Source organism: Triturus cristatus, chromosome 1_2 (genome assembly GCF_964204655.1).
Source record: "Triturus cristatus chromosome 1_2, aTriCri1.1, whole genome shotgun sequence".
NCBI lineage: Eukaryota > Metazoa > Chordata > Amphibia > Caudata > Salamandridae > Triturus > Triturus cristatus.
The window spans coordinates 819,846,409-819,870,675 of record NC_140580.1 but is presented as its reverse complement, the minus strand read 5'-3'; the positions used below and the strand labels follow the sequence as shown (position 1 = coordinate 819,870,675).

Genomic DNA, 24,267 nt, shown 5'->3' with positions numbered 1-24,267 from the left:
AAGGAAGAAGTAAAAAATGGTACTGGACGAGAGAAACAAGAGAGATAAACATGTTCAGAAGCGTTCAGAGACGATGATGAGTAAGTAATGTGAGTGAAGGAAAGGAAAGATGTGTCCAATGGGGAAAGTCAGGGTAGTGAAGTAAAATGGGGGAAATGGTCATAAACTCAATGGGGAGTTAAATTCAGAAGGCATGGCAAAGGGTCAGGACTGAGTAGATAGGTCATCAGAAAGAGAAAGCAGTGGGGGAGGATGAAGAACAAAATGGTAAGGAGAGGGGAAATGGGAGATAAAAAGCACACCAGTGAGAGTAGCTTGGAGATGAGCACAGATGATACTAAGGCTTATGAAGAAGCAATGTTGCTAAAGTTGACCGCATGAAAGAAAAGGGCAAAGAAGTAGAGCAAGAAAGCCTGGGACAGGAATCGGAGAAGGGTCTTGGACAGCACACGCGAGGGGAGAGGGTGCAAATAGAAATAGAAATGAGGTGAAGAGACGTAAGCCAGTGAGCGTTTCACCAGTACAGCAAACCTAGAGGGGATAAAATGTAAAGCAAGAAAACAGAGGGTTTTCTCGGAAAGGTAAAGATGTTGGAATAAGTAAGTAATAGGAGGAAAAGAAGAGGTAGGGAGCAACCAAATACTGCCAGAGAATAAAGAAAGAAGTAGCAGCAAGTAAACTTAACTAGGGGCATTAGGAGGATACAGAGTAAAATTTCAACCCACCGTACAAGCAACAAAGAACGCCTCCATGTTTTGGACAGGTCGATAATATAAGGGAAATATGGGACAAGAGTTGAGTTATCTTATTAAGAAGAATGATGGCCTGATGGGGAGAAATAGGAAGGTGCCTCCTGAAAAGTGAGAGAGCATCTCCACAACGGTGTGGGGAGCAAGGTGGGTAGGCTGCCACACAGCTGTCAGCATATGCATGTTCCCTGGTTCTTACTTGGCACAGTCAAAGCACTAGTGTCCAAGTAGGTAGATGCTACATGCAAGGTTCATGCCCCATCTCTGAGTGCCTGAGCATTTCTACTTTGGGTTCGACTGATCAATTGAGTGGACCCAGAGGAATTTCTCATGTCCTATTTCCAAAAGGGTTTTTGGGGGTAAGAGGCTTAGTATGCATAATCTTGCTTGTGAAAATGCAGGTGATGTAAAAATCTATACATGCTGAATGTTTCTCCTATACATGGCCATTTTTAAGAGAGAGCATTAGCGAGGGCAACTAATTTAATCAAGAAACTATTTAGTAGAGCATATCGATAGGGGGGTGGTTGGGTGTGATTTTTTCCTACATATGGCAAGATTTGGGTAAAATAAGGATATACTGCTAACATCCTGAATCAATGTTGACACTGGTAGGTGCTGTCTTCATTATGGTAACGTTCAGATTGAGGCTCGCTCACTGTTTATTTATATATATATATAAAACCCTCATTGTCATGTTAGTAAAATACAAGTGAAAGAATGTGCTTGTTTTACAGGTCTTGGCAAGGGTGGGTCGGTAGAAGAGGCCCAGACCATAGAGATTAGCCCTTCATTGCACAACAAATCGGCTGTTTGTCTTGAAGAACAACACAAAGGCCTCTAATTTATGATGTTCCTTGTTTCCACTCTTATCAATAGTCAGGAGGTCTGCAGATTGTTAGCGGACATCAGCCGAAATCTCCGAGAGAAATGGCAGCGGAGAGTGAAGCATTACATGGGAAATCTGACCCGGAATTACACATTCGCCCAATAATTCCCTATAACTTGGGGATCGACCCCTAATCCATATTAATTTCACACAAATGGAGTTAAAGCAACCCCCCGTATAGTTAATTTCGGGGAGCAGAATTATCACCAGCATCCAGGGGTTTTATAATGAGGCTTAAAGTGTTTCTTCATCTGGTGGGTTCATGCAAGGGACAGCAATATCAATGATATTTTGAGTCAAATAAAAGAGAAGCCAAAGAAAGTAAAACCTTCAGCTAGTAGCAAATTGAACGCCTGCATTCACCAGGATATAATTAGAAATACTTTCAGAGAAATGTAATTTAAATGGGTCTGCAATGACATGATCTAAGAAACAGTTGTTTATGGATTGACTTACCTAAACCCAAACAGGACACTCTTAGTCCGGACTTTCCAAGATTTCTGAAAAAAAGAACGATCTTATTAAGAAACTATGGAAACAAAGGAAAACATCGCACTTCAATTAACAACATTAGTGTTATATGTGCATTTTTTACTGCAGTTCTAATTCATACAGCATCCTAATACATAACTTGAACAGGCATGCAACGAACTGAGGCACTAGTGGGAAGTTTCAAAATTTCTCAAACCTGGTCAGTATTTCCATCATTGTCTGAATTACTTTTGTTGTGTTTCTTTTACCATTTTGTTTACGAGTTTTATTTGTGCAACAGTACAGGGGCCACCTGGAATGATGAGGGATCCACAGAAAACAATGGTGCTTTTACAAATATGTTTACGAGTTTTAGTTGTGTAAAGATACAGGGGTCACCTGGAATGATGAGGGCTCGACAGAAGACAATGGATTGGCAGAAGGCCCACAATGTCTCGTAGAGAATGTCCGCTTTAACATGTCAATTTGTTTTTTCTGTTTCTGTTTCTTCCATTTTACCTTAGAGCACTGTTTTATCAGAAGATGGAATGTTCTAATAGCATTATAGTCCTTCTGTACTGGCCTATACTGATTATTAAAGTTCCCACTCCTGCCCCCACCTATGGTTTTGGTCCATGACGAGGCCTTTAATGACCAGTATAGCCCTTGGAAATGGCTACTGCAGTCTGTGAGTCGAACCTATAGCTAGCAGTTAAAACCTTCAACAACAGGCATAGTAGTCCTTGGAGGCTGGCTATATTACTACAATAAATAATGCATGAGACAATGAGCATGATTTGTAAACATTTTAGCACACTGCACAGAAAAGATATTTACAATTAAAATGTCCACATCCTATGCCACGTAATTTAGAATTTGTGTAATATGTCAATTTTAAGAACGGCTTAATATAGCGGAAAATGTGCCATTACTCTGGATTTGCCACCTTAGTAAATTTACGATTTTGGACCCAATAGGTATCATCTCAGTGTGTGAAATCCTGCAATAGAAGGTGAATGATAACAAGCTCATAACTTTGTGGGTATTCACAAACGTTCTGAAGTTGGCTTCCCAGCAGATTTAATAACCTATACATTAGGACCATCACATCAAGCTATGAGCAGAAATCGAGGCCTGCACAGTAGTTTGGATTGCGCAATTTGTTTCCCACCCTGGAAACACATGCTAATGTACTCCTGCAGAAGACAGAGGTAAACTATTCCAAGGTATGGCAAGGGGTTTCTTAACAGGGCAAAAAATATTCATTGTAGAGAAAAAGGAAACATTTGAAAATGAGAAATTATGGATAATTGGTCATGAAAATGTTAAACTTAATAGAAATTTCACAAGCGCATTTTGAGAATTAAAATACTCCTCGAAATCTATGCCTGTCTGATTCGCAGGAGCGCTTCTGGGTTTCTTTGTGATTCATGTAGAAGACATACATGTATTCAAAAGTAGAAATGCCTCTTTTAAAACGCTTCCTTTCTTTGCTGGGCCCACACTGACGTGGTGTAAGCGCCATAATCTCACACTAAGAATTATACAACTCATCACATGCCTGCTCCATGGTAATAATAAAAATATACTGAGTGCCACAGCCCTCTGGATGCAGGTCTGGAACTCTACTAGAGAACTAACTTATCAACAGCAAAATCTTCCAGAAAAGGAGAGGCGGAGGAGGAACACTGAAATGTTGGGACAGAGGACGGACATCATTAATTATAGCTTTTTTACCTCATTAGCTTTAATTTGGCGCCAACCATTCCATATCATAAAGTCATTGCTGGGTGCAAAGCAAGATTAGGTAACAAGGACGCCCTGACACAAAAGTAGACTCCTAGGGCAGGGTAATAGACAATTGAGATGAAAAATCCCTAGGCAACTAAAGGTCTATAGTAATTAACAGACCATCAAAACCACCAACATGATATAGGACTCAGAGTACGTACAAATCCATTTAAAAATTCAATTCTTTAATACAAAAATCATTCAAAAACATACTAAAACACATTTCATCTGTCTGTTGGTTACATATATGTGTCGATATCTCAACATGACTTCACAGAGATATACAGTGAAGTAGACAACTTGAGTGGCTTTTCGGTAGATCTTCAACCGAATAGTCACTCAAGTTACCTGCTCACATACCTTTTTTAATGTATCTTTGTCTTTAAATATTGTTTGTAACTGTGTTTCACCGATTGTTCATGTTTGTCTACTTCACTGTATATCTCTGTGAAATCATGTTGAGATAGCGACACATATATGTAACCAACAGACAGATGAAATGTGTTTCAGAAGGTTTTTAAATGATTTTTGTATTAAAGAATTGAATTTTTAAATGGATTTGTACGTACTCTGAGTCCTATATCATGTTTGTGGTTTTGACGGTCTGTTAATTACTGTAGACCTTTAGTTGCCTAGGGATGTTCCTTCTCAACTGCTGGGTGCAGAGCAAGTAATTAACTCTCGTTGTTGACCCTTGACCAACTAATGGGCCGTAGCCACAAGACAGGGTTAATAAGGAGGCCCACCGGTAAAGTCAATAATGCTACGAGCACAAAAAGATATCTGCTCATTCACTCCTCGCTCCCTTTAATAAACCTCTTTCAATGTCCTCTTCCCCATCCTCCATCTGTTGCCGCTCTGCTCGTTGAAAGCACTTTGGATGGACTGTTTTTTGGGAGCTGTTCCACAGCAATCATATACGAGGATTTTAAATGAGTATATTCTGAACTCTCAACTTTTAAATGAATATGCCCATGAAGCAAATCTACATCAAATGTAATATGCAAATGAGTAAGTTAAAGAGAGAATAAAAAATTCATTAAGATACGTAGACAAACTTATTGATCAGACTAGAAGTGTAAAGAAAGGTAGCTCGATATAATAACCAGCACTGGCAAAGCCAGCAGGTCTCAGCAATGCCCGAGCTATTGGCCTTGTCAATGTGAATGTCTTTTAGCCATGTTGTCTAGCAGCACGTCTGCTGTTCTGCATGGCTGAAAGTTACTGAAAGCCCCGAATGACGGGATGTTGAGCAGCCGCCGAGTCTCTTCGCCCTCCCAATGTTAAGTTTGTCTTGCCCCTCCTAACACAAAAAGCGCTACATGGCCTGCGCTGTCCACATTATATCACTTTTTTCAGTGACTTTCAGTCATGCTGAACAGCAGATGTGCTGCTAGACTGCATGACTAAAAGACATTCACATTGACAAGGCCAAAAGCTCAGTCATTGCTCAGATCTACTGGCTTTGCCATGTCATAGCGCTTTTTGTGTTATGACGAGGTATTGCTGAACAAATGTGGAAATGGTAGTGAGAAACATATTAGGAGTTTTGAAGTGAAGTAAGGATGTGGTGTATGGCCAGAGATGCCGACAGGGTAACTGGGGAATGCGGTTCAAATCACGGGTCGGGTGAACAATTTGTGATTCTGCACAAATAACTTACGCTCCCCCCTGCCTACAACAATGAATGTGTCATTGTGCAATGTAACTGGTGAGCACATAAAGCGCTCCAATACCATCAGCTAGTGTGAGCACTATAGTTAGATGGAGGAGGGGACAAGCGCTCCAATACCATCAGATCATGCAAAAAAAAAAACAAAAGAAGCAGCGACGGGGGAGTTAGTGGAGGGACGGGTAAAACAGGGAAGCAGACGGGGTTGGAGAGAAGGGCAAGCAGCAACAGTAAAAAAAACTTTGATTGAAGCAGGATCAACAACTAAAATTAATGTGACATGGTGTAATGTAACTAGTGAGCCCTTAAGGTGCTCCAATACCATTGGCTTGTGTACATGCTATGGTAAGACGGACGACGAAGCAAGTGCTCCAATACCATGGGTTTGTGCAAAAATAAAAAAAATTAGTGCTGCTTGTATTTTAACAACTTTTAAAGAAATGCATTGGTTTATGTATAAGTGCATGCATTCTAGTGATATGTGCGGAGGGAGACAACCTGACAACACAAGTACTCCTATGGAGTGCTTGAAAACAGGGAAAAAAATTGCTCTGCAACCAGGAGCAGTGTAAGTAGACATGAACTTAGTCCATGCGCTATAAGAGAGCCAAACACATGAAAAGGACATGACGAATGGCATCAAAGAAAACAAGAATAACGCTGAAGTTTACCAATGGTAGGAGATGGGCGGCCTGTAAACCCACAGATGAATAACACAGATCTTCGGGACAGCACATTCGCTGTCTAGCCAAGACCTAAAAATACAAACATCAAATTCCCAAGATGCACTAATTGCAACTATGTATGCAGAGGAACAGTACTACAAAGTTTTTAGGTCTCGCCTAGCGCAGCTCGCTTGGTGAGATTTATTGCAGATGAGTACTTTTAGAAGAGGGCTTTAAGCCCCGCCCCTCATTTCCATTGGCTGGCATCACCGTTTATGCTAAACTGTGGCCTGCCATTGGAAATGAGGGTTTTTGGTTGCCGCCCTTAGGCCTGCGATCCTGACTGGGTTGCCTGCTTCACGGCTGTAGTGAAGCACTTTCATATCTTTATGGGGCCATGTGTTCGGAACACATGGCCCCATAAAGACAAGAAATCCCCATGCTCCGGCTGCAGTGTGGTCCAGTCTGGATGGGCCATCTCAAAAGGAGACATGGCGCCGCGTGTTTATTTTTGCATCGCGCTTTCACTTTAAAGTGAAAGGGCGACGCAAAAATAAACAGCAGCTGACTGGTGAGCGCTTGTTACACTTTGTTTTGCCTTCTCCCACCTTAAACATTTCTCCGTCAAGTGAAGGTCAGAGTTTTCATAGTAGACCCATCCTGTGCCCCCAGATTTTCTGCAAGACAGATGTGAGTGTTTGGGCTAGGAGGTGGGGTGGCCTGTTGGAAAATAATTTGCAATACTGAGGGCATATCTGAGACAAGAAAATGGGGAGGTGGTGTCTCCCCATGCGGCTTCTTGTTCATTTGTTCCTGTTAAATCTCCACCTGTGCGCCGCAAACACTTCACGTGCACATACAGGTCACAGAAAAACACACCCCTACTACTTTCCCCATACACCCATTCCAGACGCAGTCCCGCATAGAATCATGCAGTGGAAAATACACTTAGATATACACACACACACACTATACAGGCACCGACCTAGATGCAACATCCGACAGACACACTGCCACCACACACATTCACCAGCCTCCTCTCACACAACCCGGCATCAACCACCCCGCAACAAAACACTTCACCAACACATATACCATCCACCACCAACACCACAATGCACACAGACCCCACAAATCCAGACTCCTCCACATTCCACCCAAACAACTATACCACCTCAACACGAACGAATACCTCCTACCACCACAAAACAGTCATGCACACCCGGCCATATTCCACAGAACACCCCCACCGTAATTTCCTCAAAATTCACCACCCCGTGCGCCCAGGAAGACGGTACCCGACACACGCAGACTACCCATCCACACACCTTTCACATACACGCTAAAAAACCAAAAGACACACTATCCATTCACACGCGTATCCGCCGCACCAGATGCCCAGAGCACGCGCAGACATCACCCTTCGCGCATGTGCACACACACGGAACCACCACACCCCACCAACATGGGGACAGACACAGCCCTCCAAGGCACATTCGAAGGCATAAATCATGGTAACACGCTTTTCTGATAGGACACTCGCTGAGACAGTATAGATTCACAGGTCATAAAAGCCACAGCAGCTCTGCGAAGGGTCGCATCACAGCAGCACGAGAAACACTTCAGTATACACTGACCTGACGGATGGACAGATGCGAGGTACAGACCAAAGCACACACCTTCTGCTGCCTCCTTCGTCCTCAGTACTGATGGTGGGAGTCCATAACCCGCTTTAAACCCCAGGTTTCGTGAAGGCACAATAGCGCCTCTGTTCATGAGCTTCAACCTGCTATTTACAGCAGGACACATATTCGAGCGCTTAGACCCGATATTGATACCTCAGGATCAATTTATGCCCTTAAGTATGCTACTTATAAGAGACATCTGTTTCAGGATGAAACAAGTTATTTACGGCTAGGCATTTATTCTCACCCTTAAACATAATTTGCAGTAGGCGTCTATTCTAGCGCCAACACGTGCTATTTACACCAGTGCTTCTACTCTATCGGATAAACATGAAGAGGTTGAACATTAACGTTATTTACAGCAGGCACCTAAACTAGTCTTAAGTTACAGAAAAGTTTTTTTGCCACTTCTTAGAACTTTTTGAAAGATTCATCGTCCTAGCGCCCAAGCAGCGCACCCTCAGCACTACAGTTCGTCCAGTCCCACCGGTGTTCTCATTACAGTGGTTTGCAGCCCTCAACTATTTCTAGTTACAGCTGGGCATCTATTATCGTCCATAAATGTTTCTGATACCGGGCGCCATTTTTACAACAGTTATATTTTGCTATTTTCTTCTGGGACTCTATTCTAGTCCTTCAAATTTCTATTTAAGAGGCAATGGGCATTTATTACAACAGTTAAATATTTTTATTTTGAGCTGGGGCTCTATTCTAGCCCTTAAATATTTCTGTTTACAGCTGGGCATCTAATCTAGTCTCAATTCTGGTCACTACATGCTTATATTTGCCGAGGGTCACATTACCACAGTAACATATTTCTACTTCAGCTGGTACCCTATTCGATTTACGAGGGGTGGGCTGTTATTACAATAGTAAAATATTTCTGTTTACAGCTGGGACTCTATTCTAGTCTCAATTCTAGTCACTAAATGTTTATATTTACCGGGGGTTATTTCCACTTCAGCTGGGACTCTATTCTAGTCCTTTAATATTTCTAATTATAGCAGCGCATTTATTAGAATTCTTTTTTTTTTGGTTTTATTTCATAAAGGCATCTATTCTATCGGTGTATTTATTACTATCGTCACAAATGTATGTTTTATAACGGCGTTTTTTCTAGAACTTAAATATTTATAGTTACAGGATTACATCTAACCCAGCGCGTATACGTGCTTATTAATAGAATCAGCACATCCCTTCGAGTTTTTAAAAATATCTACAGGGTTGCTCCTTTTGTAGCCCCTGAAAATACTTATTTACAGGAATGCATTTGATCGAATACTTAAACACTCTTGTTTACAACACTGTATTTACTCGAATCCCAAAAATACGATTAATTAGAGCAGTCACATTTTTCAACTCATGTTTAATGTGAAACAGTTTATCTATTACTAATTTTTATCTTTTTATGTTTATGCACTGGAGGCAACAGCTGCTCTAAACCGGAATAACAATGTGTGCGACTCGTGTGCAGGTGAAAACCAGGCCGCAGTTCTTCCTCATTCTGCCAGCTTGGGGCCTCAGAGGTCCACGGTCAGGACGTGAGCAGCGCGTTTTGGGAATAGCATAGCTCCAACGCCGCGTCAAAGGTAGTAGGCGCTTTATAAATGCATTACAATACACAGTAACACGACGAAATGTAAGCGTTTTTGCAATAATTGCTGGCAAGTTCAAGTGCTAATTAGGGGTAGCAGCTGCTACCCTGGATAACGCTTTGGCACCCCTGCTTTATAAATGCAATTACAACACACAGTAACACGATGAAATGTAAGCTTTTTGCAAGAATTGCTGGCAAGTTCAAGTGCTAATTAGAGGTAGCAGCAGCTACCCCTGGATAGCTCTTTGGTACCCCTGGCATTGCTTTCAGAACGCCAGGGATCACAAAGGCCGCAATAGAAACAAAGTAAGCAGGGGTCACAGAGTCCTGTTTCCTTTCTCTAGTTTCTGTTCCTTACCCAGGCCCCTCAATAGCAAATATATGATAAGGAGCGGGAGATTAAATAAAGGGTCAAAGGGTCCGTGACGTCACTTCCGCTACCTCTGCCATGTTGGTGAATCTACATCACTGTTGACTACCTGGAATCCAATTACTTGAGATCCGTTCGCGAGGGCAAGATTGAGTCCAGAGGCCCGTGTCTTCTAATCAGGCGATTATGACGTTTTCTGATTTGTGCCTCGTGACCAGATCTGGACGGGAAGGCTAGATTTATGCTCTGTGCCTCTACACTCAACGATGATGACAGTTTCAAGTAAAAACAAGCATTAAAAATGCAATAGGTCTCGCCTTTTATTAAGTTAAAGCCATTTGCTTTGCTATACAATACCATTTTTCAATTGATGTAAAGTTGGGAAATTACCTAGCGACAAAAGGCCTTTTTTGCCTAAACGGTAGGCTAGTTCAAGACTGCCCGGCAAAGAAAACTTTTAAACTGGGGTCACAAAATTGCCCTATAGATTATGTTTTTATGTTAGAATGGAATTTTGTATTAGTAAAGGGCTTTAAGATTAGCTACATAGAAGGCAGTGACCACAATTTAATGGAACTAGAGCTGGTGAATCTCCATCAGACTACCCGCGACAAAGTACTTATACAACAGATGGACTATCCCAGGCGTATAACAACACGGTTTACTGAAGAATATATAGAAAGGCTAACCAGATTGCAACAAAATATTGATCTGGGATATGTGAGTGGCCTGAACTTGGCTTGGTACGTTGAGAAAAAAAATCAAGTGGTACAAAGCCTTCGTGTAGAATTCAGAACAGATGCAAGGGTTATCAAGAGTAAACTAAACACTCCGGCTAAACAAGGAAAGTGGTTTAATATAGACTGCCTAAATAAGAAAAGAGAATTAAGGAGAGATGAGCGTAGCCTGTGCCAAAAATTTGACCAGACCAGGGCAGAAAACCTCGTCAAGCTAAAGAGAGATTACACCATGCTAATTTGTAATACTAAAAGAGCCCACAAGGAAATCTGCTGGGGAAAATTATTGGAGGCAATCGAATCCAAAAACATACGACAGTTCTGGAAACTGATACAAGCAGCAACAGAACCCCCGGCTGCCTCAATGAACTGCGTGGTGGAGGAGGGTGCTTGGGAGAAATATTTGCAAGAATTATATACCCCGGGGAGAGAAACTGAAGAGGAGTCATTATGGGACTGGAGTGGCCTGGTAGAAGGTCTAAAATTGGATTTTACAGTAGCAAATGTGCTTAACACGATAAGGACCTTGAAACTAACAAGAGCAGCAGGCCCAGATAATTTACCAGCCCTGATAATAAAATCAAACCTGTCCTGGTGGGCAGAATTTTTTTCGCTCATGTTTTTAGTAATTCTTGAATCTGGAACGAACCCAATAAACTGGAAGGGAGCGATAATTAGGCCGATTCATAAGAAAGGTGATGTCTATGCCCCAAAGAATTACAGACTAATTAACTTACTTGATATTGGTGAAAAGATTTTCGCCAAAATAATTTTAGGTAAGTTGAAAGACTGGGCAGCTCAGGGATCAATTGTCCCAGTAGAACAGGGGGAATTTAAAGAAGGACATTCCACCATAGATCACTGCTTTGCTCTATGGGCTTTGGCACAGAAATCGATAGAGCAAAATGGAAAGCTGTATTGCTGCTTTGTCGAATTTTGGGCAGCTTTTGACTCTGTGGATCGCAATTGCCTCTGGGAAGATTTGAAAAAACTATGGAATCCCGGACGGCATATTGATGATCCTAAAAGAGTTACATAGAGGGAACTGGGCCCAGGTAATTAGAGACACACAAGGGTCATTGACGCATAAGATAACTGTAGGGAATGGTCTCAGACAGGGGTGCGTATTGGCCCCTTTGCTATTCGCAATCTTCTTAGCAGACCTCCCTGCGGTATTAGAAGTAGAAAGAAGCGCAAGCCCCAGAATGAGCAAAAATAAAGTGTCTTGCCTTCTATATGCAGATGATCTTGTGATCCTTGACCAAACAGAAATAGGACTCCAAAAGAAATTAAATGTTTTTAAGAGTTATTGTGATAAAAAGTTTTTAACCGTAAACATGGAAAAAACAAAGGTTCTATGCTTTGGGAAGAGAGGTAAGAATTTTAACTGGTTTCTAGGTCAAGACAAATTGGAGGTAGTTAAAGAATATAGATACCTGGGCCTCTGGTTTGATAGTGCGCTAAAATGGCGCACTCACTTGGAGGCTCAAAAAGCGAAAGCTTTCTCGTCAGTCTGTGGACTGAAAAAATTTAATAAAGAATATGGTGATATGTCACATAAACCTCTGTTAAAAGCATTTGAAGCAATGATCCCCCCGCACGTATTGTATGGGGCAGAAGTCCTTTATTTGAGTGGCAAATGCGGGTGGGATCGTGAAGAAGGAAAGATCTTAAAAATGCTATTGTCGTTACCAAGTTGCACAATGATCCAAGTTATCAGAATGGAGTTAGGTTTAACAGCATGGAGCGTTCAAATCCAAATGTCTTTGGTACGATTCTGGAAACGCCAGGATCCAGGTGGTGTGCAAAAGGTCTCACAGTGGTGCAGAGAGGAGATTCAATCAAGTAGCCTTAAATGGGCAAAGGTTGTAAGAGGTAATCTCCAGAAAATAGCAGGGCGCCTTAAGGTGAGCCTCTCGCTACAAGCCCTGGAAGTTAATTTCACAAAGAGAATGCTTAGAGAGCAAGGGCAGATATATTCAAAATCATTGGACCTTGAATATATGGCAGTGAAAAAATCAGTTCAGTGGCTAAAAAGCTCATGGGTAAATGAAGCTTGGTTCCCGTACTTGGATATCTTGCCCAATCAAGGGTTGAGATAGGATATATGGCCCGAGTTGGTATTAATCCCTGGAAGACGGAAGAAAAAATAAACGTAGCATTGATTCAAACAGATGGTATTTGTAAATGTGGGTTAGGAATAAGAAATGACATTTTGCACATATTGCTTGATTGTACCTTGGTTTTAGATATACGGAAATTGTTTTTACGTCCCTTATTCTTGAAACACGAGGTAAGCTCTCGTGCCCAAGTTGTTTGTTTACTTACGGAAATGTCATTCTTAGACATTGCAATGGGAACATTTTTGAAAGCAATAAAAGATTTCGTAAGGGAGAAATTAAAGGAGGGGCATTGATTTTAAATGTATTTTAGTGTTCTCCCACTGAAAAGAGTTCTAGGGATTTAGTTGTTTTTGTAAATTTTGTTTAATGAATTATGATTGTATGAGGATGGTACCTTGTTTTTAAATGTATTTTAATGGTAACTTATTTTGCTTTAGAACTTATATTGTTACCAGTTGGATCCTTATTGTGTTTTGTGTATTGTTTAAAGACTATGGTCTAAATAAACAAGTTTATCTCTCTCTCTCTCCATTAGCAAAGCAAATGGCTTTAACTTAATCAAATGCGAGACCTATTGCATTTTCAATGCTTGTTTCATTAGTATGGATGTGAATAGATACAGTAGTACTTGATTAGCAATTGTTCACAGTTGTCTTCAATTTCATTTCTCTTGATCTATGGAAAAACAAATCACTGTACACATCTGGGAACTAACAATGTAATTTTCAGTCAAGCAAAAGACCTACTGGTAGTGCACCAAATCCTTACAGTGGGATTTAAAGCCCACCGATTGCTTACCATTGGTTAGCTTTATTGTCACTCATTTGCTTGCCTGTTATTTGACAGCTTGCGGTGTCTATCTTATGTTTGTCCCTTTCCTATAGCATAGCCTCTTGTGCCCATCCACTGTTCACTTTCAGGGAACAACTTTTTCTATTTTGCTTAAGCACTCCATGCAAATGATGTGTTTTCCAGCTGTCTTCCTCATGTGGTTCACTTTTACCATGCTCCTTGTTAATCTTTCATCCCACACTGTGTTGCACTCTCGCAATACGTGCTTCTCTCCACCCCCAAACAAACTTGTTGCTCTCACCTATGTGCTACCGCCCCAGTTAGGTTCTCTCGCTCATGTCTCCAACCACCCTCCTTACGCACTTCTTTGTTATGTTAAAAAGTTTTGTAAAGCGTTCGTACACCAAAACGGTTTCTTGGCGCTAAGGGAGGAGAAACGGTAGGAGAGGGAGAACCAGAGATTATGAGTAAGCTTGTGTAAAATAGAAGCGTTTTTAGCGATGTTCTGAACTTAGAGAGAGAATTTTCAAGACGGAAGAGGGAGGGTAAAGAATTCCAGAACTGAGGAGCCAGAAAGGAAAAACTAAGGCCACCACATTTTTTTCGTTTGAAAGGGGGAGTGACAAGAAAATTGGAGTGAGAGGACCGAAGGGCACGTGAGGGGATATAGCGGGAGATCAAGGAGGAAATAAAGACAGGGCCAGAGCCTGCTAATGCCTTAAAGGTAATGCAGCCAACTTTGAAAATACAGCGCTGAGCTACTGGGAGCCAATGAAGGGTCTTCAGTAGAGGGCTGACATGTTGGAATCTAGGCTGGTGAAAAAGGAGTCTGGCTGCTTGGTTTTGCACCAGTTGTAAGCGAGAGAGCTGATAGGCTGGAATACCGGCGTACAATGAATTGGCATAGTCAATTCGAGAGATGACTATAGCCAAGAGTGCCAGGGTGAGAGCTTCGGTAGTTAAAAATCTCGAGATCTTTCGAATTCTTCTAAGATGGAAAAAAGAAGATGAGACTACAGCATTGATCTGATCTTTCATAGTCAGATCTTTGCTGATTATAACTCCGAGGCTTTTCACAGAGTCAGAAGGGCGGGGAGGGTTACCCAACGTAGAGGGCCAAAAACCATTGTTCCAAGGATTGGAGGTACCGCCAGTCAAAACCAGCTCAGGTTTGTCTGGGTTGAGTTTAAGTTGACTGGCATTCATCCAGTTACTAATAAAGTGTAGACTATCCTGGAACCTAGAGACGGACGTAGCGGAAGAGTCGATTTTAAACACTTGTTGGAGGTCATCCGCGTAGTTGAAAGTGGCCACCTCAAAGTAATGAAGAGAACGGGTCAGGGGAAGCATATATAAATTAAAAAGAAGAGGAGAAAGAGAGGAGCCCTGGGGTACACCGCAAGTCAAGCTGACCCTCTTAGCAGAGAAAGTATCAAGACGGACAGCCTGAGAGCGGTTTTCCAGAAAGGATGAAATCCATTGAAAAGCTGTTCCATGAATGGCAGCATCCCTGACAATGTCGATCAAAAGATTGTGATCGACCGTGTCGAATGCAGCTGAAAGGTCCAGAAGGATGAGGGCCTGAGAGAGATTGTTATCGGCACCCTTTCTTAGCTCATTCATGACCGCAAGCAGAACTAGCTCAGTAGAATGGGCTGGTCTGAAGCCAGCCTGTTGGGGGTCAAGAAAAGATGAAGATTCAAATAAAGAGCTAAGGCAACTGGTAACATGGGCTTCTAAGATCTTACTAAGATACGGGAGAAGGGAGATGGGACGGTAATTGGCAAGAATGAAGGGGTCAGCATGGGTTTTTTTCAGAATAGGGACAACGACAGCAGTATTAAAAGAGTCTGGAACTAAGCCCAGTTTCAGAGAATTGTTTAGGAGAGCTAGAGGAGGGTCGGGGCATATGGAGAATGCCTCTTGGAGAATATAGGAAGGACATGGGTCAGTAGGGGTGCCAGAGCCAACCTTCTTAAGAAGTGCAAGAAATTCTTCCTTCGAGATCAGAGGAATTTGGGTAAATACTTGCACATTTTGAGGCAAAGTCATCGAGGTCACTGGGGTAGTAGATGGAGAAATGCTGCTTTTAATAGTGATGATTTTTTTGTAGGAAATAGTCATTCAAGGCGTCACAGAGTTGTTGAGTAGGGAGGGGTTTGATTGTAACTCTATCAGGTAAGGACAGTTCGTCCACAATGGCGAATATGTTCTTGGCTTTAGAGGCAGCGTTAGTAATTTTCAGGGAGAAATAAGTGATTTTAGCTTGAATTATAGATTTTTTGTAGTCATTTAGAAGCCTGGAGTATGTGCCTTTCTTATCCAGAGAGTAGTCACGCCTCCAATTACGTTCCGCCTGTCTGAGCGCCAACTTCTTTAGTTTTAATTAGTTGGAGAACCAACGTTGGGCGTCATGAGGGCGCCTAAGTGTAGATAATTTGAGAGGTGCAACAATGTTGCTGGCGGAGTCAAGCCAGCATTTAATAGCGGCCTTCTGTTTATCGAGACAGTCCGTTTCAGCAGGGATAGAGGCAGAGAGTATGGAGTGGAACTCGTCCTTATTCGCCCGGTTCCAGTTCCGTGCCCAAGATTTACCCAGAGTCAGGGTTTTAGGGGGAGAGGAGTAATCCATAGAGAAATGAATAAGGTGGTGATCAGACCAAGAACAAGGGAATATAGAGGGAGAAGAAATAGTCAGATTGGCGGTCTATATCTCTTCTTTTCCCTTTCTATACGCAGTTCCCCCACCTATTACCATGACCCACTACATCCATTGCCGCCTCCTCGGTCCTACTTTTCATTATTTTTATTGAGCGAGCACACAGCACACTGTTGGTGTCCCTTTTGATTTGGAATAAAAGTGTTTTTACGCCTTTTCATATTCATGTTTTTTTTCCTGATCTATATCTATCACAGATGACATCCCACAGATAGGCCCCAGCAAATGTTGAATATAGTAAAATATGCAGATTATAAATGGGTTACTCTTCATAAAGGGGTTTCCAAGTCACATTAAGAAGACAAGACCAAAGCTTGCTTTAAATATAATGGTGGAATTAACGACATTAATGGCAACGACACTTCCACAATCCATGTTATGTACGGCTCGAATCCTCTTTCCCTGAACAGCTGTCACCTCAATCCTACATATGTTTAAAAAAAAACTCCATTACATTCCTAAAGCAAACATTGCTTAACATTGCTGCGACCAATTTCTTAGTGGACTTTAATTGTCTTACGAATGCCACCTTTCTGGAATGCACAGTTTAAAAGTGTAAATGATTTAGTTTCAAAGAGTGTGCGTATGAGTGTGTGTGTTTTGCTGATACCAGTTATGTAACCAGGCCCTATCATGGGTAAAGAGAAACGAGACAGGTTGTGGCCCCCCACTGGTCTCCAGTTTGTGTGTGTGATATCAGAGTGGCGGCTCCTCCGCTAAGGCGGAGGAGCGTGACCCCAATGCTCTGCCGCAGTAAAAGAAAGGGAAAAATAAAATGATAATAACGTAAAGTTATTATCATTGTATATTGCAGGGGAGGAGTGGTTTGCCAACTCCTAAGTGCGCAATGACTGTTTGATCGGCCCGCTCAGGCCACCTAAAACAGTCATGCGTTCTTCCCTGTTCTCCACGCAGGCTGCATTAAAGTCTGCATGGAGAACATGCCCACCCCTCCAGCCCCTGGCAGCGCTCAGACCAATCATAACGCTGCATTGCAGTGTTGTGATTGGCTTAGGGAAGGGAGTCTGATTGCCTGCCTACTGTTCCTGGAGTCGGAGGCAGGAAAGCAGGAGCAGAGACGCGGGACCTGGCAGCAAGGTAAGTCTGCACCCCTGTCGCCCCTCCCCTGCGGGCCTGCCCCCCCACCCCCGTGCAGGCCGGCTACCACTGAGTGTGACAGTATACACATGATATGTGCTCCATCCGAGATGAACAGAAAATGCATGGGCTGGAGATCTCCTTCCCACACAGGGTTGGCTGGACAGGCCCTTTAGAACCTGGGTCTGAGTTCTCAGTCAGTGTGCGGGGGAAGATTCGTCCACAGCCTGCAGTTGGGCACCAGCTACTGCTCTCCTTTCTTCTCCACCTACCGAGGCCACTCCAACCCATTCTGTATCTACCATGTCTTTTGCTGATGCTTTTCAGCATGCATTTAGCTGCTGATCTTACTACAGGGCACCGCAATGATTCCCAGCCTTTCACCATCACCATGGGAGACGCAGTGGGCTGCACCAAGCATACGAGTCAGTGGTGTTTTTGGGGATTCGCTAGTCACACAGAGAAGAGAAAAGGAGGAGTACCCACTGGCCCCTATATACTATCTGTACAATCTTGTTGGGTTTTTTAATACTTTTTTAGACACACGAAGAATACGAGCCAGGGCGTAGAGGTATCAGCAAATACATTAAGAGTGGCCTACATAAAAAAAGCTAACAATCTTCAGGGCCATTAGTATTCTAGTTTGATTTTAAGAATGGAATGTAACTTGTTCTATCTTTCAGAAAATGGGAGCATTATCTCTTCGACCTGTGATTTCTTAATTAGTTTCTGAGAAATACAAATCCGAACAACAAACAGGCTAACAGTTGTTTGAAAATGCAATCCTTTCAAAGGTAAAAAAGACCAAAGACTATAAAAACGAGTTAAAGCTATTGGCATTGTAAATGACAATGCCAATAGGCATTGTTATTTGCAATGTCAATAGCTCAAACTTGCGTAAATGCGAGACCTAATGCATTGCAAATGCTTGTTTCTTATTCTGTCACCTTAGTACATCAGATTATATCAGTGCATTGAGAAGTATTTTTGAAAAGTGATAAATTACAAACATGACTTTACAAACATTCATGTTTCCACCCACCCTGACAGCAATGCCAGTCGTGAACTAAGAGGCAAGTCGGTTATGTGCGCCTTTTGGGCAGTCTGGGTTGCTATTATACAGAAACAACATTATGGTTTAGTAAATCAAACACAGAATGTTTTGCACAGAACAAGTCCTGAAGTCTAGTATTTGGAGGTCCTTTTATATGTGATAATAAAGTAAAAGGAGGGAAAATTAAATAGAAAAAATTGCCTAGGGTCACACTGTTTGATCAGGTGGGGAAACTGGGATTGATACAGATTTTCTGGTTTAACATTGTGCAATTCAGCCACTAGAAATACATGCTTCGCCTCACATACACCCACCTTATCTCTCCCTGCCCCCTCGACAGCCACCCTGCTGGCTTCAATGTGGCCCTCGGTCAGGTCATAGACCAAACTTTTTGACCCCTGGGAAAATGTTTGCGAATACTCATGTTTTGGAACATGTTACCTCTTGTCAGTAGATGAAGAGTCCATCGTTTTTAAATAGATTCATTTGGCGAATGGTGCATGGTTTATAAACAAAAGTAGGTACCAATAAAAACTTACTAAACTCTGCAAGCCATATTGGAAGTTTCGATACACGTTCTTGCACATCACGAACACTTTGAGTTGTATTTAGAAGATGTTTTATTGTGCACAGATCCTTATCTGGTTAGACAGCAGGACGCATCACGTGTCTGTTGGCACTGTCTTGTAATTTGCACTTTCCATTCATAAAGCATGTGACGAAGGGCGCCGGGGTTACATCGTGACACTCCTGGAGGCGACAATAAAGGGATGCGAACAAAACGCGCGGCGGACCCTTTAAGAAGAAAAAGGCGGGTCCAGCAAAAAAGAAGCCGGGCACATTCTTATCGCCGAAGCCCCTGGACCAAAAGCTAAAGTAGAAGAGGACCGTGAAAAAAAAGAGAAATTCTCCTCGTTGAAACCCCCTCGTCGCCGAAGGTCTGAGAGGTGTTGTTGTCCTTCTAGTTCTTACTTCACCGGGGAGACTCGGTCGTTCTTTGTGAGCCGCTGAAAAATCGCCGACGGGCTGAAAGGGGGAAGTTAGAAGGGACGGGGCTTTTGCTGGATGGGAAGAAGACAGACGTTGAGGACGAAAGTGCGCCACAGACAGCCCCTGCGCCCGGCCAGAGCAGCGCGAGAGCACCCAGCGCGAGCTCAGGAGGGCACAGGTGAGCGCGCGCGCCCCCCGTCAAGCGGCAGCGGGTGTGCGGAGGTAGCGCGAGGGCCCCTGCGGGTGAGGAGAAGGAGGGCGCGCGCGCGCCAGAGACCATCCGGCGCTGGTGGCGGCCGGGGTCGAGGCTTGAGACGCAGTGGCCCCGGCTGCAGCCAAGGGGGCAGAGCTCGGTGCAGCCCGCGTGGAGGCGAGAAGTTGTGTGTTGAGCCATGGGAAATTGAAACAAGTGTCTTGTGATGAAATCGTTCACAAGTGGCGAGCCTGGGCCACGGAGGCGAGAGGAGTTCAGCACATCTTTAGTTTAATTAATGCGTCACTCGCAGTATTAGATAGAGACGTGTTAAAAGTGGGAGCACACAAGATCGCTTTGAATTGTGTTGAGCAAAAGGGTTACATTTTAAAAAGATAATATACAGCCTCATGCATCAACCCAAAATCCAGTCGGTAAAATACCGATTCGGTAATAGCTCCCGGTATTAAGTAAAAAATACCCAATCCCAATGCATCAACCCAAAAGCAGAAATCGCTATTTAAGGAATCCTTAAATAGCGATTCTTTGAATAGGGATTCCTTAAATACCGATTCCTTAAATAGCGATTGCATTTAAGGAATCCCAAAGTGAGATTCCTTAAATGCAATGCATCAAAGTAAAAAAATTAGCGATTTCGCTAATAGGGGGAGCAAATTACCATGAAGATGAACTGCATGGTAATTTGCAAAAACTTTGAAAAATGCACTTTTGTGCATTTTTCAAAGTTTCATGTTGCGCACACACATGCCCTTAGAGCATGTGTGTGTGCAACATATGTGCACATATCATTTTCAGGGGTGCAACAGGGTGTCCTTTTGACACCCTGGCACCCTTGAAAGTGCTCCCGCTATTAGCGATTCGGTAATACCGAATCGCTAATACAGACTGGCTTTACATTCATTCCTATGGGCCTCCAAGCCCATAGGAATGAATGGGTAGGTATTCCTTATTACCGATTCGGTATTACCGATTCGGTAATAAGGAATATTAAGGAATCGCTATTTGAATAGCGATTCCTACATGCATAGCCTTTTGCTATTCCTTATTAGCGATTCCTTATTTTTCGCTAATAAGGAATCGCAAATGGCATTGTTGATGCATAGGCCCCTTAGACTGTAAATCATCAGTTATGCACCATCAATGTCCGTTCCTACTCGCTTTGTTGCTGCCCGTCGTTTTACATTTTTCATTTGAAGCACTTTGCAACCGTTTTTGGCATCTAAATATGACACACAAGGCATATAAACCACGGCAGGGAAAGGGTTCATTAAATTACTCATGTTCTGCTGTTACTGAAACATATTGTTCTATTCAAGCCCACTGCGTTCCAGTGACAAACAAGCCAAAAACAGGGAGGCTGGCGATTACACAAAAGGGTTCATTATAAGGGAAGGCACATACAAAACGTGATTTGCAGGAGCTTATTCTAAAAGCAAAGTACTTTAATAGGTAACAGGCCAAAAACAGGGAGGCTGGTGAGGACGAAAGTGAAACTGCATACTGGCTTGCTGAGGGAAGGGAGACAGGAGATGTGCACGCCGCGTGGCTGTAGGCGCGTACACCAACTCAAATCCGCCGAGACCATGCGCGTGCCCATCTCCTGTCCCACTTCCGAGGCAAGTCAGCAACAATAGATCTCGCTGGCGACAGCGCTTCGCGCTGCGTTCGCCAGGCGAGACCTAAAAACTACTTCAAAAGCATGTCGGTGACAATGTCTTTACTGAAATCTTGAATCACTGTTTTCTCATTACACAGAGATCAAAGAAAACTAGTTTCTATGACTATACTCGCACAGCAAGGAAAACAAGGATAAAATAAGATGTCTTTCCTGCTATGTTTGAGGATTTTCTAAACTGTTTAGTGGCTTCAATAGCCTGTATAATAGACCATACCAGCAGAATACAGAAGGCATGGAATGATCACACAACTGGGTGAAAATAAAAGCTAAAACGTTTGTGCTAAAAACTGAGGGCACAAAATGTTTTATCTTTTGTTGACCCCTGCGCATATCTACAGCGATGAAAAAACAATCAAACTATGCAGAGAAACAAAAGGTGAGACATAACTTCTTAAAAACAGTTAGAGCAAAAGATGGGGCAGGGGAGGAAGCCTGATTCTACGGTGAGTCCAATCCTACCTCTCTCCTCCCCTGTGACCGGCTTCTCTCTTATACATTGAGGCTGTACCGGCTTATTCAAGAATCCATCGCTGACGCTATAAGCAGTATACTGTTACTTCCTTTCAATACGCTATACGCGGCCTAATTTCTTTCTCCTCGGACTGCATACACCTATGCGGGCAGCTCTGATGGCTCCTTGCCTGGCCGCTCTGGGCCGTGGCTGCCCCGGCACGCGGGCACTTCCAAGCTCCCAGACGTGGCATTAGCAGCACCACTACTGGGTCGCACAGTGGCAGCAGCATTATTTCTCAGATCAGGCGCCTTCTGGTGCAGCTCTTCTCCAGCGAGGGAACAACACGGGTAGAGGCTTTGGTGCTATCCAGTGATGTAACCTTGCAATCAATTACGTCCTCTGTGAGGAAGGTGCCAGCTACGCTTTTGCCGCTTGCAATACAGGTGATGGACATTGGGGTCTGCAGCTCCCTCAGTGCCTAACTCGGTTCAGAGCTGTCCCTAAGGATCGTGGAAAGTTATCAGCTGTAGATGACTCGCAAGTAGCACAATCCCTGAGCACACAAGGTAACAAATTTTAGGTCTGGGCGGTGAACTTACTCCGTTCGCAGAGTTTTTTGCACTCCGCAGAGCTCTAAAAAACTCCGCTTCGCGTGGTGGAGCTCTTTCCTCGGTCGCACCAGCTGACGGTAAGTTGGCAAACGTGAGCAATGAAAATCCAACGCTAGACTGCTTCCCAGCGAGATTTCTTAACGCGGGCGGTCGCGGATGGTCGCTACCGCTCACGTTGAGAAACCTTCAGTTCGCGTTGAGGAAGCTGCCACTCGAGTAAAAACTGCTACTCGAGCAGCAAAAAGAAGCAGCACCCTCTTGCACTGCATGGGATGCCGCTTGCTCTGATTTTAGAGTGCGGGACAAACCTGGCGCTACAAATCAGTGCAAATGGTGGGAGGCAATGCACTCCGCCACCCGCGTAACTACGTGTAGCTTGGTAGAGTTTTTCAGTCACTTTGTGGAGTTTTGCTTGTCGGTACTCTGCGAACTCCCTCCAGGCCTAGTAACAATGTTGCAGCATCAGAAGGGGGAGGGGGGCGGATTGTTTGAAACCTTGGCTGTAACTCAGACAGAGGTGGGAGCAGTGAATATGACTAATGGACAAGCCGGGACACCACTATCCCTAAACAACATGAATAATTGTCAAACTGATATAGCAGTAGCTATTGAGGGCTTCAGACACTCTGGCACAGGCAGTCGACCCTCTTACAGATGATATGAGGGTAATTACACCCGAGACCAGTCCTATGGCTACAAATGAGAGCACTGTAAGCATTATGGAGCAGGAGCTGGGGCAAGCGGCACACAGTAGCCTCATGTCTTCAAGTGGCAGCTTTGAAGAGGGCTCTGAAATGGGAACAAATGGGGGAAACTCAGACTAGCTGGGCAAACTGAAGAGGGGTCTGACCTTGGTATCAAGTCTCCTACCCTTCTTACATCTGTTAGCATATTGCTAAACCTCAGCAGTCCATTAAGGAACTGATGCAGGTACATGGTCTTCCACACCTGTGGAGGACCCTGCATCCGCTCCGGGTATACATATTATTCTGTCCATCACTGACATTAGTCCAGAATTAATATGGTTTTAGTGCATCAAGGATTTATACAAAATTCCAATATAGAACTGTGCCCCAAGATCACTTCAGATCATAATCCATTGCGGCTAATGCTTCAGATCCCAGACTCTTTGAAAGAACCTGCTAGGTGGACATTTCCAAGATCGCTGGTAAAATAATAGTGCATTGGTAGATAGGATGGGTATACAGCTGGAGGAATTATACCTCTTCTAGTATAGGCTGGGACACCTTGAAAGCCTTTGCTCGGGGATTTACTGCACAGTTTGTGCTTGATCCTTCTGAAATCTATTCTGCTCAGATACAGAGGCTACACTCGGAGCAACTTGGATAGGAGAAGAAACATGCTGAAGCTATCATAAAGAAAGATTCAAGTGAATGAAAGATACAATTTGATATAATCAAGTATCGGTGTAGTGTTGAGCGTATGCAGAGGGAAAAGGCGGCGGAGGCTTACCTAGCGGGGCAGGTGTTCATAGTAAATATGGGGGAAAGGTTGGAAAGATATTGGCATATAAAACAGTGGGGAAAAAAGACTCGACCTAGGCTCCAAATCATGGTGAGTTGGAGGATTATCTTTCGAATCTGTATACTTTTAGGCTTCGTCCTTTGCAGGCTGAGACCCTCGACAATGTATTTACTCTTGCAGAGTTAATGGAAGTTATTGGTTCACTGTCATCGGGCAAGGGGGCAGGGGATGAAGCCCTGCCAGTGGAATTTTACAGGATTGTTTTCAGATATTTTGGCATCTCTGTTACTTATGGTCATACTGTACATTGATCAAGGCAGTAATATTCAGGACTATTGTTATTTTTCTTAAAAATTATCTACTCTGGGAAGGCGTGTCGGGATGATATGATTAGATGCAGAAAAAGCATTCAAAAGGGTTTTG

The 24,267-nt window shown here is 43.3% G+C and overlaps 1 protein-coding gene across 8 annotated transcripts in view; it reads right to left on the bottom strand.

Annotated features, from left to right (window-relative positions):
* KCNAB2 (potassium voltage-gated channel subfamily A regulatory beta subunit 2) overlaps nt 1-24,267 on the bottom strand; it is a 1,115,399-nt gene that overhangs the window by 308,757 nt on the left and 782,375 nt on the right. For all 8 annotated transcript variants that reach the window (XM_085608872.1, XM_085608876.1, XM_085608871.1 and 5 more), the window contains one exon: nt 2,095-2,138. In XM_085608872.1, the coding sequence (XP_085464998.1) occupies nt 2,095-2,138 (44 nt within the window). The remainder of the gene's footprint in view (nt 1-2,094; nt 2,139-24,267) is intronic.